Source organism: Microtus ochrogaster, chromosome 2 (genome assembly GCF_000317375.1).
Source record: "Microtus ochrogaster isolate Prairie Vole_2 chromosome 2, MicOch1.0, whole genome shotgun sequence".
Classification (NCBI taxonomy): domain Eukaryota; kingdom Metazoa; phylum Chordata; class Mammalia; order Rodentia; family Cricetidae; genus Microtus; species Microtus ochrogaster.
Genome location: NC_022010.1, coordinates 7,376,947 through 7,392,074, shown reverse-complemented (window position 1 = coordinate 7,392,074; position 15,128 = coordinate 7,376,947). Strand labels below are relative to the sequence as shown.

Here is a 15,128-nt window from a genome sequence, read left to right as displayed (position 1 = left end):
CGCCGCCGCCGCTGCCGCTGCCCGCAGAGGCCATCAGCTGCTTCCCGTCACATGGCGGCCGGCGGGGGCGGGGCCGGGAGTGCGCAGGGGATCGCAAGGCTGCGGGGGCGTCGGGTGGGCCGGCGGGGATGGGGGAGACGGGGGGACTGAGGGGAACGCGAGGCTGGGGTGACAGGAGACTGAGGGGAACGCTGAGCGCAGGGGACGCGAGGCTGGGGGACGCCGAGCGCAGGGGACGCGGGCAGGGGGAACGCTGAGCGCAGGGGACGCGGGCAGGGGGGAGTGCTGAGCGCCGGGGACACTGAACTGAGGGGACGCGGGGCTCGGGAAACGCTGAATGGAGGGGACGCGAGGCTACGGGGAGGGGGTTAAGTGGGGCTGGGGGACGTGGAGCGGAGAAGATTCGGGGCAGGAGGAACACAGCGCAGGGGACGCGGGCAGAGGGAAGGTTGAACTGAGGGGACGCGGGGCTAGGGAACCACCGGGTTAAGGGACTCGAGGCGGGGGTGGTGGGGCGTGAGGCCGGGAGGGAACTCAGGGACGTGGGACTGAGGCAGAGCTGAAAGGAATGCGGCGGCGACGGGGGTGGGGGTAGGGGTGGGGGAGCGTTGAGCTAAAGGGACCCGGGACTGTGGGAACGTTAGGCAGGCGGGAAGGCAGGGTGAAGGGACCCGAGACCGGGGGCGGGGCCAGGGCGCACGGATACGGGGTGTGGGGGAAGAGGGGGGGACGTAGTGCTAAAGGACCCCTGGCCAGGGGAAAGGCCTGAGCGGCGGGGTTGGGAAGGTAGGGAGCAGGCGCGAACTTGACTGGGCTGAGAGGAAAGTGGGATTAGGGGTAGAGGGAAAGGGAGACGGGGGAGCCAACAGGAAAGGGGGGTGAAGCCGCGTCCAGTATGGGAATTTGTCCAACTAAAACCCGAGGTGTGTGTGTGTGTGTGTAAAGATCTAAAGTGAAAGCTCAGAATACGAGCAGATATTAAGATGGGCGAGGATCGGGTATGAAGCGGGGAGACCTAGGGGAAGGCCCGAGGCTCAGGGAAGCTGCTGGCTTCATGATGCGGGGTGTTGACTATAGGATCTACCCTACTGAAGGAGCTTGGGGATCATGTCGGAGGTGGTGTCGCCTTGGCAACGTTCCAGAGGGAGGGATGCTGGAGAGCCTGGCTTGGAGAAGTGTGGGGGGGGGAGGACTGGACACCTGGGGAGGTGAAGTTAGAGTCAAGGCTTAGCTGCACTGTTGGCCGAGGCACCCCCATCTTTCCGAAGCCCCCTGAGATTCTCTGCATGTCCTGACACCCTCGGGTCCTGGTTATTTCCTGATCAGTCCAATTTCTTTAACTTGGAGCCAGGAAAAAAGAGAGTATGGGGGTGTAGGTTAGAAGTTGCTTTAGTTCCTGCAGCTAGCTGGCCTTGGGTTTTCTCATTTGGGCTCTAATTGTTGTCCCAGGTAGTGCCCTGTCACCACCCCCACTCTCAGGGTCGCTCAAGTCCCTTTTCCTGTTCCCAGACTGGACTTTTCTCAAAGTTCAATCTCCCGATTTCCTTTCCATTTGAGTCACATGGTTCTTTTAATGTGGAGCCGGGGGAAGGAAAAATGGTGGGTTTAGAAGTTGCTCTAACACGCTTTGTGAGTCCGAAACCTTGTCTGCCTTCTTCCTTTGTAAGCTTCTCTTTGACTTACCTTTTAGTCGGGGCACACTGTCATCTATGACCCATTTCTCCTCAGTCTCCTGGAATAACGCGCCGTTTACCAGTTGTCTGTTTGAGGACCACAACCACCACCCACACATCCATCCATCCTCCCTCTTGTTTTCTACTGCCTGTCCCTCTCATCCTTTTTTTCTTTCCAGCCCCCTTCCACCCTAAGGCATTTTTTCTTTGTCCCTGATGTCCTTCCATCTCCTTGGATCCCAGGTCTACTCTCCAGACTCATTTCCACTACTCTTCCAGTTCTCTTTAACCTGCCTCGTTTCCTCCAGTTCTACCATTTCCTTTCATTCTTGCGCGTGAGAATACACATCCTTGTGGAGGCCAAAGGTACGGTTCCCAGTTGGTTATTTTATTACGTGTTTGTGTGGTGTTTTGCCTGCTTGTGTCTGCACATGTGTGCCTGGTGTCCAAGTAGACCTGTGACGTGGGTACTGGGAATTGAACCCAGATCCTCTCAAAGAGCAGCCGGTTCTCAGTAAACTAAGCCATCTCTCCATCCAAATGTCCATTTCTTGGTGTCTTTAGGTTCTCTTTTTTTTTTTTTTTTTTTTTTTTTTGAGACAGGGTTTCTCTGTGGTTTTGGAGCCTGTCCTGGAACTAGCTCTTGTAGACCAGTGTGGTCTCGAACTCACAGAGATCCGCCTGCCTCTGCCTCCCGAGTGCTGGGATTAAAGGCGTGTGCCACCACTGCCCGGCTAGGTTCTCATTTTTAATGTTTTTCTTGTCTTTATTTTGAGGTGCTGGAGACTGAACCTAGGACCTCCCCCATGTAAACATTCTGTCAGCGAGCCACACCCTTTCCTGTACTTAGCATTCACTGTGTACAAGTCGTGGAAAGTCAAGTGGGAGGAATGACAAAAACGAAACAACCTTTCCCGGCTCTTTTCCAGGTCATTTTTGTTCTTCCTTGGTTTTCCTTTATTTTGTGTTTGTATGCAGCGAGGTGAGGGAAAGCCATGGTGTGATGGGGACATCGGAGGACAACTTTTGGGACTAGGTTTCCTCTGTCAGGCTTGCAAATAAATGCCTTTATGGGCATTTATGCCCTGATTGATTTTTTTTTTTTTTTTTTTTTTTTTTGGAGACAAAGTCTCTTTCTGTAGCCCAAACTGGACACAAGCTCATAGCAAACCTGCCTCAGCTTCCCAAGTGCAGGAATTACGGGCACAACTAACCCCCAACCCTTTACTTGTCAGGTGTAAATCAAGATCACTGAAGTATCTGTTTAAAAAATAACTTTATTCCAAAATCCTTTAAAATTCATGACCTTAAAACTGATTTTTTTTTTCAAATTTCCCCTATTGAGTGGTAAGATCAACCACACAAAGCCACCTGCAGTTTGTTTTTTTTTTCAGCTGGCAAGTCCTGTGTTGAGAGATTTGATTGGCACTTAGAGTACAAAGTTGTACCCACCAAGGATGACAGTCCCATGCTCCTACAACTGTGAGGAGTGGAGCCAATGCCGAAGCACAGGGCTGCAGAGCCCTCTCCATGTCTGCTGGGGTTGAGGGATCAGGGTGATTTCAGCAACCCTGAAGGGGTGTTCTTCCTGGTTCAAATGGATCTGAGTTAACTGATACTTGCAGATATGTTTGTTTGTTTGTTAGTTAAGGTCAATGCACAAAATGGATTTCCCCATACAAAGTCTGTAACCCATTGTCCATATGCCTTGAGATCTGGGTATGGAGTGTGTTAAGGAAGAAGGGGGTGAGGTCTCCAATTTTTCACAAATCCTTCAAACATGAAGCCCTTTAGTGCCTGGCTATTAATTGATTTGCCATTTTATAAATGTGCACACAGGCTGATAATAAAAGTGACAATGATAACTGGTCAGGGCTTCATAACAGCATTTGGCACCAAGCCCTTGAAGCTCCCATTTGCTGGTGGAAAACCCTCAAATATTTCCTCTGCCAGGTGTGTGCAGAAGAGGAAGCTGTGGGAAGCACCCGGGGAATCTCGCAAAACATTCACCATGTTCCCAGCTACAACTTCCCCTCTAGCTAGCCTCTCCTCTTTTAAAGTTGCCTCTGAGTCACAGAAACTCAGGAGTTCTATCATCAGACCACAAAGGAGGCCAGCTTCTAGGACTGAAGGCAACCTGAGTATCCCATTGTGAAATGACAGACTGGAGTGACCCAGTGCATGAGGTACCACGAAGCAAGAGAACTGTGCTTCTTTACCGCCATTCCCAAGGACTCAAATTCAGAGCCAGCTGAACTTCCCAGAGTTCAGACTGGCCACACAGGCAGTGGCTTCAGTGCAGAGCAGCCAGCCCCTCCTGCACCTTGCAGGTATTTCTGCTAACCAGCTCCTCAGGACTTCTGGGCCCCAAAGTTACAAAGTCCTTAAAGCCCTAGACCTTGTCCTGTCTGGCAGGATGTGCACAAGTACAGAGTGCAAATTCCAAGTCAGATTTCTCTTGGCTAGCACATACCTATTGCACCTTTAGAAGATCCCTGACTTCAGAATATTTAGATGAAATTTTAAAAAATCCCCCAGAACTTAGCTGTCCCGAGCTAAACTTATCACCCACTATTTTCTTTTGAAATTTACTGTCTTCAATCAGCGAGCGCATCATCCTAGTAAGTAGGAAGAGAACACACATTCCCACTTCCGTGACACAGAGGCTAGAAGGAACGGTGTGTGTCCCTCTCTAGGACAAAGAATAGCTGGAGTGGGCAGAGCTGGCCCCAACAGCAACTCTACTGAGCATCCCCCAAACACCTTTACACCCTATACTACTACCTCCTTCGTTCTCAGGAGCTTCAAAAGTGGTACTGTTTCATGGTTGTTCTAGATAGGGAAGCAACAAGGAAGAAGCCTCATTGTGTGACCCCCTATGTCTAATTCAGCTGCCTCCTCTCTGGAAAGGGCCTGGCTCCTCACCTCAAGAGTGACTTTAAAAAAAAAAAAGCCCCACCACCACGTTCCCCTTTGTGTTGGGCAAGCTGGTTGCACACCTTGAATAGCGGCATGGCGCACAGACACCAAGTGAGTGCCCCATCAGTGTCTGTCCCAGTGAATTAACATGGGTAGAGCCGGGTGTCACAGCAAAGGGGCACCTTAGACACCACTGTAGCTTTGCCCTTCACGAGTTGCTCCTTCCAGTGCCTTTCACATCACATGAAGTCAGTGGGAGAAGACAGGAGGAGAGATGATAGCCTGTGCTGGGAAAGCCCAGCAGTCACAATGCAAACTCCCAGGCGGCAGGGAGAGGGCAGTCAAAACGGAATGAACTTGCAAGACCCACTGACAGTGGACTAGCTTCATCAAACGGGCTTGTCTTCCTCCTGAACAGTGTCACTTAGCTCTTCATCACCGTCATCTGTTCAGGGGCAAAAGAGATGGGCCAAATGATCTCAACATCAAGGGGGGTTTTACCATCTGTCTCCTGTCATCTTGGTGACTTGTGAGCCACAGAATTGGATTTTATGGAGGAGGTAGGGTACATAACAATCTCCTTTGTTCTAGTTTGTGTTGTTGAAGACAGGGTCTCATGTAGCCCAGACTGGTCCCAAACTCACTATGTAGCCAAGGATAATTCAACTTTTGATCCTCCTGCCTCTATTTCCCAAGTGCTGGCCTGCACAACCACACCTGTTCTGTGATTCAGAACCCAGAGCCTGATGCTTGTCACTCATCATGCTCCTGCCTCAAGCACAAATGACCTCTCTCCTCAACTGCCCTGGGAGATCTGCCTCCAGGCCACTTCTTCCACACAGGGCCCCCAATCAAACTACCCCTCCCAGCTCTGGTCTTCTTTCAAGGTCTTGAGATTTCTGTTTGTTTTTCAGGATCTCTCTAAACTCACAGAGATCCGCCTGCCTCTGACTCCCCAGTACTGGGACTAAAGGTGTGAGCCACCACCGCCTGCTGGTCTCAGGATTTTTAAATGTACCAACCAACCATCAGAACTTGAGCACAGCACTCCGTGGTCTTTCTCTCAGAACTAGGTAAATTTTACTTCCATTTTAATTCCTCCCCCACCCCGATTTTTATGCATTTAGCCTGCTGGTCTTAGCTAGCTACCCACTCAGGGATAATACAGGGCTTTCTTTCCTATTCAACAATCCCCATACTGTGTGTCTTCCCCCACGTACTTTGTTGGATGTTTCTTCTCTGTGCTGGTAGTTAATACATGTTGGTAATTACACTAAATGCTCGGGACCAGAAGTGATATGGACTTCACATTGTGGGTAATTTGCATGTATAGAATGAGAATCCATGGGATGGGGGCCCAAGTCTAAACATGAACTCTGATTATTTTATAGTTTCCTTAAATAGGTCATTTGTAGGTAATTGCAAAAAATTTTATTGGTTATTTAGTGGGGGTGGGTGGAAGTCAGAGGACAACTCTGAGGGGTGAATCCACTCTTTGTATTAGAGGCTGAACTCAGGTCGCCGAAGCCTGGCAGCAAGAACATTTACCCGTTTAGCCATCTTGCCAGCCCCATTTTATACAACATTTAAAATAATCTCATGCATGAGATAAAGCTCAACTACGCTGACACATCAGGCTGTGACATGTTTTGTTTTGGGGATGGATTACTCAACCTAGCATGGAGTTTCAGGTTCTAGACTAAACCTGAGCTAGCTCACTTCCTGCTCCTCAGAGACACCTCCCAGGAAGCTGATGCCATGGGTCTGAGCATCTAGAAGGCAGGCAAGCTTACCGTGCAGCTCCTGGAGTCCATTCCCCATGCGGTCTAAGTTCCCATTGACCAGTGCAGTCACTCTGTGGATGTGTCCATGCTTGCACGTCTCTTTTGGCAACTCCTCGCTCTCATTTGTCTCCTGCTCTTCCTCCCCAATGTCTTCCCTGTACTCCTCCTCCTCCTCCTCATCTTCCTCTTCAGAATCCACCAAAACCATGACGTCACCCATGTCCTGCCCCCTAATTTCCAAAGGAGAAAAAAATAATCAGGATGTCATCTATCCCAACTCAAGCCCTAGACACCACCAGACTCCTTGCAGTCCTTTTCACGCAGTCAGCATGGCTTGGTCATGAGAGTGAGGTTGTAACTTGAGGAAGAGATGCAGCCACAGTTGGTGAAAGATTGTGGCCATATCTTTTTTTTTTTTTAAAGATTTATTCATTATGTATACAGCGTTTTCCCTACATATATGCTGCAGACCAGAAGAGGGCACCAGATCTCATTACAGATGGTTGTGAGCCACCATGTAGTTGCTGGGAATTGAACTCACGACCTCTGGAAGAGCAGTCAGTGCTCTTAACCTCTGAGCCATCTCTCCAGCCCCCTGGCCATATCTTTTGTAAGGTATTTGTTTATATGCTGTCCCGGGCATCTGGCACTGTGTTTCTCAACACGGGGTGTAGCAATGCTGCATTCTGAGCTGGGAGTGTAGCTCAGTAGCTGGAGTCCTTGCCTAGTATGTATGCATTGTGGGGTATGCCCACAGTTCCAGCACTTGGGAGGTGGGCACATGAGGATCCAAAGTTCAAAGTCATCTTTGGTCACCATAGTGAATTTAAAGCCAGCCCAAGATACCTAGGAACCTTCTCTAAAGAAAAGGAAAATAAAGACAAAGCTGGTTCTGTCCTGAAATGCCCTTCTTTCTGTCTCGCTCTTGAAGATCTCTCTGATCGTCTGGTTGGGTCTTCTACTCTCTACCTGCATCTGAGTTCTATGCCCAACAACTTGGTGTGGGACTGCGCATGGCTCACCGTGCCACAACCTGCCTCACCCACCTACACGCTTCTTACAGAGGGAAGGTATACTTTAGCCACCCACGACAACCACCACTGCACCCACAATTCACCCTCCTCACACCCTCGGTGAGATGCATGGAGGGGACAAAGGCTCAGAGGATCAGGAATATTCCATACAGAAACTGGGAACAGCAACTGGAGCCCGGGGTCATGGTTCCAGTAACTTTCCACAATGCCACACTGGTATCGCCTGTGAAAAAGCCTGGGAATGATAAATTTGCTGGGACAGTGGCCCTCAACAACAGAGTGGCAAAGGGAATGGTTTCCCATGAAAGATGGTTCTGGAACAATGAGACTCCATTATGAGGAATATGAAAAAAAGGACCTACTTTCTACAGATCATAAAGAAGAATTTTTTCTACTGCCCAGCATCACCTTGGGAAGTAAAATATACAAATTCTATTTGTTTACTTTTCCCTCTCGTGTGAGGGTGGGGACTTCTGGGCATGTTGAAACTTGTCTTCTAACACATTCCATGAGCTTAAGACTTGGTCTTCCTTTTGCTCTTTTTAGAAAATGAAATAAAACAAATACCTGGGTAACCTGGTTCTGGGTACACACGTTTCATCATGCCCAACCCATAGGCTGCCACTGTAATGGAGCGCAGGACTCTGGAATCCATCAGACCCAGGTCAGAGGGCAGACCCCACCATCTGCTTCCTGGATTCATTGGCAGATCCTAATCACTCCACTGGGTCTCTCCACCTTCTCATCAGTAAAACAGACACATGTACACACCCACCTCAGGATGTCACCAAGATGGGGAGTTTCCTACGATGCCTAGGGAAGCCCAAGGTCAGGGACATGGTTGGTCCTATCAGAGTAACTATTATTGTTCTTATGAAAGCAGCAGTGATAAGAAATGATGGCAGTGGGCTTTGGATTAGAGCCCTAAGAACACTCACCTGAAAGTGCTCCCTGCTGAAGAGAGAAAAGAAACAAAGTTAAGCATCATGTGCATCATTTAAGTCTCATCAAAGCTGTCAATCAAACCAGCAATGGCTGAGGATACGACTCAATAATATGAGGACCTGAGGTCAAATTCAGATGCATGGTTGTATGTACCCAGAACCCCAACACTAGGTGGGGAGAGAAAGGTGGAGCCTAGGAGCTTGCTGGTCAGCCAGCCTAGCCAAAGGGAAGAGAGCATCCAGTACATGGAGACCCTGTCCCAAGCCAGTAAGACAGAGTGATAGAGGAGGTTGTAAGCCTTGCAGCTCTGATGGAAAGGGATCCCGGCAGTCGGGAGCCAAGGAACACTAAGGGCTACAGCTTGGATGGAAATGTATTCTGGCAGCCGGGGCCAGGAAATACTGAGTGTTACAGCTGGGATGGAAGGGCGCTCTGGCAGTCAGGAGCCAGGGAATAGCACCTGTCACAGAGAGCAACAGCTCACAGCTCTGCTCTAAGGAAGGTTTCCCCAATGTAACAGCTCTGCTGAAATTGTTACAGTTCAGCTTGGGGCGGGAAGTGTAACAACTCCACTCTGCTAGGGGAAAGTTTCCCCAGTGAAAGTGTTACTGCCCCCCTCAGCTGTCTCTGCTCCCGGCAAAGAAGGTCTTCATCCAAACTTCATTCAAGAGATTTCTTGGGAGGGAAGAATCCAGGAGAGCGGCTGCCTCTACCAGGGTGGAAAAAGAGCAGCAGCAAACTGAACAGGCATAGGGCTTATACAGGGCTTCTTAGGGGCAGAGTTTTTCCAGGGAGAACATTTGCAGGGTGGGAATTGGTTACATCAGAGCAGCTTGGTTTCAGGCCAATCTCTGTTTCTTTCTCTGGTTTTTTTTTTAGCTTTTTGGCTCTGGTTTTGAGGCCAGGGCATATTTCTTTCACTGACTCTGACTCTAGGGCCAAAGTGTGTTTCTTTGGCCCAGGTTTCAGGGTCATGGTGTATTTCTTTGGTTCTGGGTCTGGGGCTAAAGAATTTCTTTGGCTGGCTCTGTTTTCAGAGCCAGGGTGGGCTTCTTTGGCTGGCCCTTTTACCCTACAGAAGCCACCCCAGGTTCTGCTGACTTCTACATAGACACACATGGGTGCTTACACCCACACATTCCTGTGCATACAACATATACACAGAGAGAGAAAATAATAAATATATAATTAAAGATTTTTTGAAAAAACTAACACTGATAAAAGATGAACAAGTGAGAAACATTCTGAATGTGTGGGGATGATACTTAGGGACCTCATTATTATACACATTGCTACAATGAAGCACTATAGGCTAGGGCAATAGATGGAAGCTGGGCATCGAGTTTTCTTCCTACACACAGCTTTTTAAATTATTACTTATTTTTATGGATATGAGTGTTTGCCTGCGTATATGTCTGTGTACCACATACATGCCTGGTATCCAAGGAGACCAAAAGAGGGCACAGGATCCCCTGAAACTGAAGCATCAGACAACTGTGAGCTGCCATGTGGTTGCTTGGAATTGAACCTGGGTCCTCTGGAAGAGCAGGCAGTGCTCCTAACTGCTGAGCCATCTCTCCAGCCCACCCACAGCTTTTTTTTTGAAGTCTGAAAGAGAAGCAGGGGGACTCAAGGGGCTCTTACCTTTCCAGCAGAACACAGGACTATAATACAGCATAAGCCCAGCAACAATAGCCAGTCCCAGCAGGAGGAGGCTCACCACCGTCGCCATGATGCCCCCGACATTCAGAGGTTCTGTAAAGAGATCACACCTCAAGCTCTTTCATTTGGTCATGCAAAACCTCCCCTCTTCAGCCCCAACCTGCTTCTTGGCCTGTCTTGGTTTCATGTCCCTGTGACCACTCCAAAACCAGCCTCAGGCGGAGATACTTTCAGAAGTCAAGAAGCAGCGGCATGAAAGAGGACTGCAAAGTTAAGGGGCGCTGTGTGAGGCAGACGTCGGGACTGTTGCCAAGGCCACAGCGAGTGAGAGTGGGAGTTAGAGCTGAGGCAAACAGGCTCCATCAGTGGGCCAGGATGGAGATTTTGGCTTGTTTTGTTTTTTGGAGACAGGGTTTCTCTGTGTAGCCCTGGTTATCCTAGAACTCACTCTGTAGACCAGGCTAGCCTCAGACTCACAGAGATCCACCTGCCTCTGCCTCCTGAGTGCTGGGATTAGAGGTGTGTGCCGCCACCGCCCAGCCAGGACAGAGAATTTGGGCACTGGCTACATTCAGAGAGACATGTAATATCTGGGTGTGGTGGGACAGACACAAGGCAGGAGGATCACAAGTTCAAGCCTAGGAAGTTCTAGGCTAGCCAGGACTACACAAGACCCTGCCTCATATGAAGCACAGGAGAACAGCGTGATACTGCGGTGTGCGTGAACAAAGGAAGCCAGGACAGCAGGACCTGGGTGAAACTCAGGCAAGGTGAAAGGGGCCAAAGCGAGGAAAGAAACTCGACCCAACCACACAGCATTTACAAAAATCAAAGGTGTCAGGAGAATGTGAAAGTTTGAGAAGAAATTATAGAAGCAAGCCAGGTACAATGGCAGGCACCTGTAATTCCAAGCACTCTAGCAAAGATGACATAAAATCAAAATATCAGTCAACTCTGAACAACACTGAAGACGTTCTGTGCCTTGCAGTCTAAAATATCCATCGCAAATTCATTCTCTTGATGCAATTGTTTTTTGTTTGTGTGCTCACACGTGCTTGTGCAGGCATGTCACAGCATGTGCATGAAGGGCAGAGGACAACCCAAAAGAGTCGGATCTCTCCTTTACCATGTGGGTCCCAGAGCACAAACTCAGACCTGGCAGCTCCTCCCTGAGCCATCTTACCAGCCCACAAACTAATTCCCTGTGGACAACGAGACACGTGCGTCCATCAAAAAATGGGTCAGTTTGCTCTCATATTTAATGGTGAAAGAATATGTATATCCCAAAAAAGTTTTTCCAAAAATTGCTTTATGATTTATCATCAGGAACTGTTTGATCTGTGCATTTCTTCATACCAAGGGCCCTGGAATCCTTTGGGCAAAAACTTGTTACTTAAAAAAAAAAATCTGTTTAAAAAGCTGGGTGGTGGTGGCGGCACATGCCTTTAATCCTAGCATTTGGGAGGCTGAGGCAGGCGAATCTTTTCTGAACTAGGAGACCAGCCTGGTCTACAGAGCAAGTTCCAGGACAGTCAAGGCTACAGAGAGAAACCCTGTCTGGAAAAACCAATAAATAAATAAATAAACAAATAAAAATAATAAAGACAAAACAAAATTACCAGCCCCCCCTCTTCCAAGAAAAAAATTTAAACAGCAGCTCTGGCATAAAGGAACATCTCTTCCTTGCTCCCTCTTCCCCTCCGTTCTTGTTTTTAAACAGGGTCTGTAGCCCAGGCTGCCTCAAACTCTCCAGCAGCTGAGATGACCTTGAACCTCCACCTCCCGAATGCTGGGATTTCAGGCAGGTGCCACCACACCCAGTTTACAGGGTGAAGGAGATGGGACCCTGGGCTTTTGTGTCTTCATATATAAAAATTGTTAATAATGACTTCTAGGACTTGCCCCACCCCCACAGGGAGTTCCATAGACATTATAAATAGAACTATGAATTCACTTTCCTGTTACAATTCACTATACACATGGGTGAGTGTGCACATATGTTATATATGCATGTTCTCACACACATCTTCAGTGAGAGACAGGAGCAAATTGTTCTGTGTCCTAGGCATATGTCAGTGCTTCCGGGATCGGCCGCTAATTTTGTCAGCCACCTTGTCAAGCCATAGGCAAATGGATATGGCGTCTTCAGTTGGCCATGGCCTACGTGAAGGGAGGCCCCAAGGCCTCCCCCCTCAGTGGTGCCAGGTGCTCTTGAGGCTCTTAAGTTTTCAGGGCCACCCTCGGCACCTACCTTTCACACTCAGCCAGATGTCTACAGCCCTCACCCCCACGAGGTTCTCGGCCCGGCAGAAGTAGAAGCCCTCATCCAGGTCCTGGGAGCAGTTGTAGATGGTGAGGGACGAGCCCTGGCCATGCTGGGTAATGTGATAGTGATCGCTGGGCTGGATGGCCCCCTCGGGCTGTGTGAGGTTCCTCAGCCACTGGATCTTGGCAGATGGGTTGGCGCCTGTCACTTGGCAGGTGAGCGTCACGTTGCCCCCCATGAAGCAAGTTTTCATAGGCTGAGAAACAAGTGAGGGGCTCGCTGGGGGTGGGAAGAGGGTAAACAGAGGCAAATGTTTCAGGAGATTCAAGCCATGGCCTATCTTACCCACTGAAACAACCAGTGCTCCTAATTCCCACATCTTGCCTAGTCCTCTGGATAAAGCCTGCCTCCTATCGGGTACTTACTGTGTACAAGGAGCCCAATTCAGTCTCAAAAGAGTCTCAAGATTATTCCCATTTTGTAGAGAAGGAAAGTAAGGCACAAAGAAAGCCAAGCGATGTCTAATAGTTTAACAGTGGAAAGCAACCTTGGCGGGTGAGAGCCAGGGGGTACCACGTCACACCATGCAACAGAGCTCACGTGAAAGATTTGGGGGGGGGAAGCAGAGGCGGCCTCGGGGTGAGAGCAGAAGGAAAGAGGGGCAAGAAGAGCTTGCCTTATTTTGTTTGTTTTGGGTTTTTTTTTTTTTGAGACAGGGTTTCCCAGTAGCTATGGAGCCTGTCATAGAGCTCACTCTGTAGACCAGATTGTCCTCGAACTCAGAGATCCCCTTGCACATGCACCACTACCGCCCAGCAGGGCTTGCTTTTTGTAAGGGGGTAGAGCTCATGCACATAGAGTGCTCTACTTAGAGGCTGCAGCAGCTGGGGTCACATCTTGACTACTGCTGCTGAGCTGTCCTAGCAGGTCCCTGAGAGCAGGTCAGTGGAAATGCCCGAGTGCTAACACAGCCTGCTCAGTCACACAAGTTAAATGAGAGGACACAGGGTGACCTGCTGTCCCACTTTTCCAGACTCGGAAGACTGCTGGGTTGTGAGCTTTTCCAGGCACCACCAAATCAGCTCTGGTGAACCCAAACAGGCTGACGACCAGGGACCCCAAGACCCAAGCTCTATGACAGAGCTAAAAGTCAGGGCGCTAACAGAGCTGGCTCCTTTTGGATGCTCCAACCTTCTTCCAATGCAGGTGGTTCTGTGAGGTTTTGTGTTTTGAAACAGGGTTCATGTAGCTCAGGGTGTTCCTTGAAACTTGCTATGTAGCTGAGGCTGGCTTTGAACACCTACTCCTTGCCTTTACCCTCCCCTTAGTATAAGGATTATAAGCATGTTACCACACCCAGATTCCCTCTTCTGTTTGGAGTGTGAATTTTTATTTTTAATTATGTGTATGTGGTATGTGCGTGGTTGGGGCAAGGGGGGTAGTGGGGGATATGTGCTTATATACGGGTGCTATCAAAGGCCAGAGGCATCAGATTCCTCTGGAATTTTAAGTCACCTGACAAATGCGCTGGGATCTGGAACCTTACAAAGGGTTTGGGTCCTCTATGAGCAGAAAGCACTCTTAACCACTGAGCCATCTTCCCTCCCTCCCTCCCTCCCTCCCTCTCTCTTTTCCTCCCTCCCTCCCTCTTTCCCTCCCTCCCTTCCTTTTTTGGTTTGTTTTGTTTGAGACAGGGTCTCACTATGTAGCCCCTGGCTAGCCTGGAATTTACTATGCAGAACAGGCTGGCCTGGAACTCGTATATCTACTTGCCTCTGCCTCCCAAGTGGTTGGCTTTAAAGGCATATGCTACCACGTCCCGCCCAGGAGGCAGAGGCAGGTGGATCTCTGAGTTCAAGGCCAGCCTGGTCTACAGAGCAGTTCCAGGACAGCCAGAGCTACAAAGAGAAACCCTGTCTCAAAAAAACAAAGAGTTAGCCGGGCGATGGTGGCGCACGCCTTTAATCCTAGCACTCAGGAGGCAGAGGCAGGCGGATCTCTGTGAGTTCGAGACCAGCCTGGTCTACAGAGCTAGTTCCAGGTCAGGCTCCAAAGCCACAGAGAAACCCCGTCTCGAAAAACAAACAAACAAACAAAAAAAACCAAAGAGTTTATCTGAGAGGATGCAATGGACTAGGAGAGGGGGAAAGATTACGAAAGATTGGGGCGCATGGAGATCACCAGTGAAACGGATGTGGGGGCCTTCACCTGATGGGTGGGCAAGGGTGGTCCTTCACCCCAAGTATAAACTACCTTCTTCAACAAATGGACCTGCAGCAGACAATGGCGGCTCTTGTCTGTGGTCCCACTGTTTTGGAGGTTGAGGCTGGGAGGCACTTGAGCCCAGGAACTCAGAACCAACCTGATAATATAGCAAGCCCTTCTTTTTTGGAGGGGGGAAGGAAGTGCAGCGGGTGCTGGGCACAGAATCCATGGCCTCACTCAGGCTAAGCAAGGGCTGTTCTACCCTTAGCCTTAGTTTCCTTTTAAGCTCTCAAGAGACAGGGTTTGGTGCTGGGACAGGGGTGGGGGTGTCAGTGGAAGGACCTCCTACTGTGTGGGAGAGCTGGGGTTTCATCTACTGGACAAAACCAAAAGAGAACAGGGAGCCTGATTATTCTCCCCACTCCCCTTGAGCATGGGCTTCAGGAATGTTGCTAAGAGATAGAATGTTCCAGAAGACAGACCAAGCAACTCCAAAGGCTAGGTCTTACAAAGAAAGGGTCACTCCTGCCCGTCTTAGCCCCTCTTCTATCACTGGCTCTCTCAGCAAAGTGGGTGGTAGACACACTGAGACACATGCTGGAGCCCCACAGAGGGGGTGGACACTGAGACACATGCTGGA

General features: G+C 49.6%; 1 protein-coding gene across 1 annotated transcript in view; it reads right to left on the bottom strand.

The window, feature by feature from the left end:
* Positions 1 to 2,980: 2,980 nt before the first annotated feature.
* The window catches only part of Vsig10 (V-set and immunoglobulin domain containing 10), a 33,107-nt gene continuing 20,959 nt past the window's right edge, over positions 2,981 to 15,128 (bottom strand). Inside the window, exons 5-9 of the mRNA XM_026783638.1 lie at positions 12,269 to 12,562; positions 10,000 to 10,110; positions 8,349 to 8,364; positions 6,386 to 6,606; positions 2,981 to 5,037 (exon numbers count right to left, since the gene is read on the bottom strand). Coding sequence (XP_026639439.1) covers positions 4,982 to 5,037; positions 6,386 to 6,606; positions 8,349 to 8,364; positions 10,000 to 10,110; positions 12,269 to 12,562 — 698 coding nt within the window. The 3' untranslated portion in view covers positions 2,981 to 4,981. The remainder of the gene's footprint in view (positions 5,038 to 6,385; positions 6,607 to 8,348; positions 8,365 to 9,999; positions 10,111 to 12,268; positions 12,563 to 15,128) is intronic.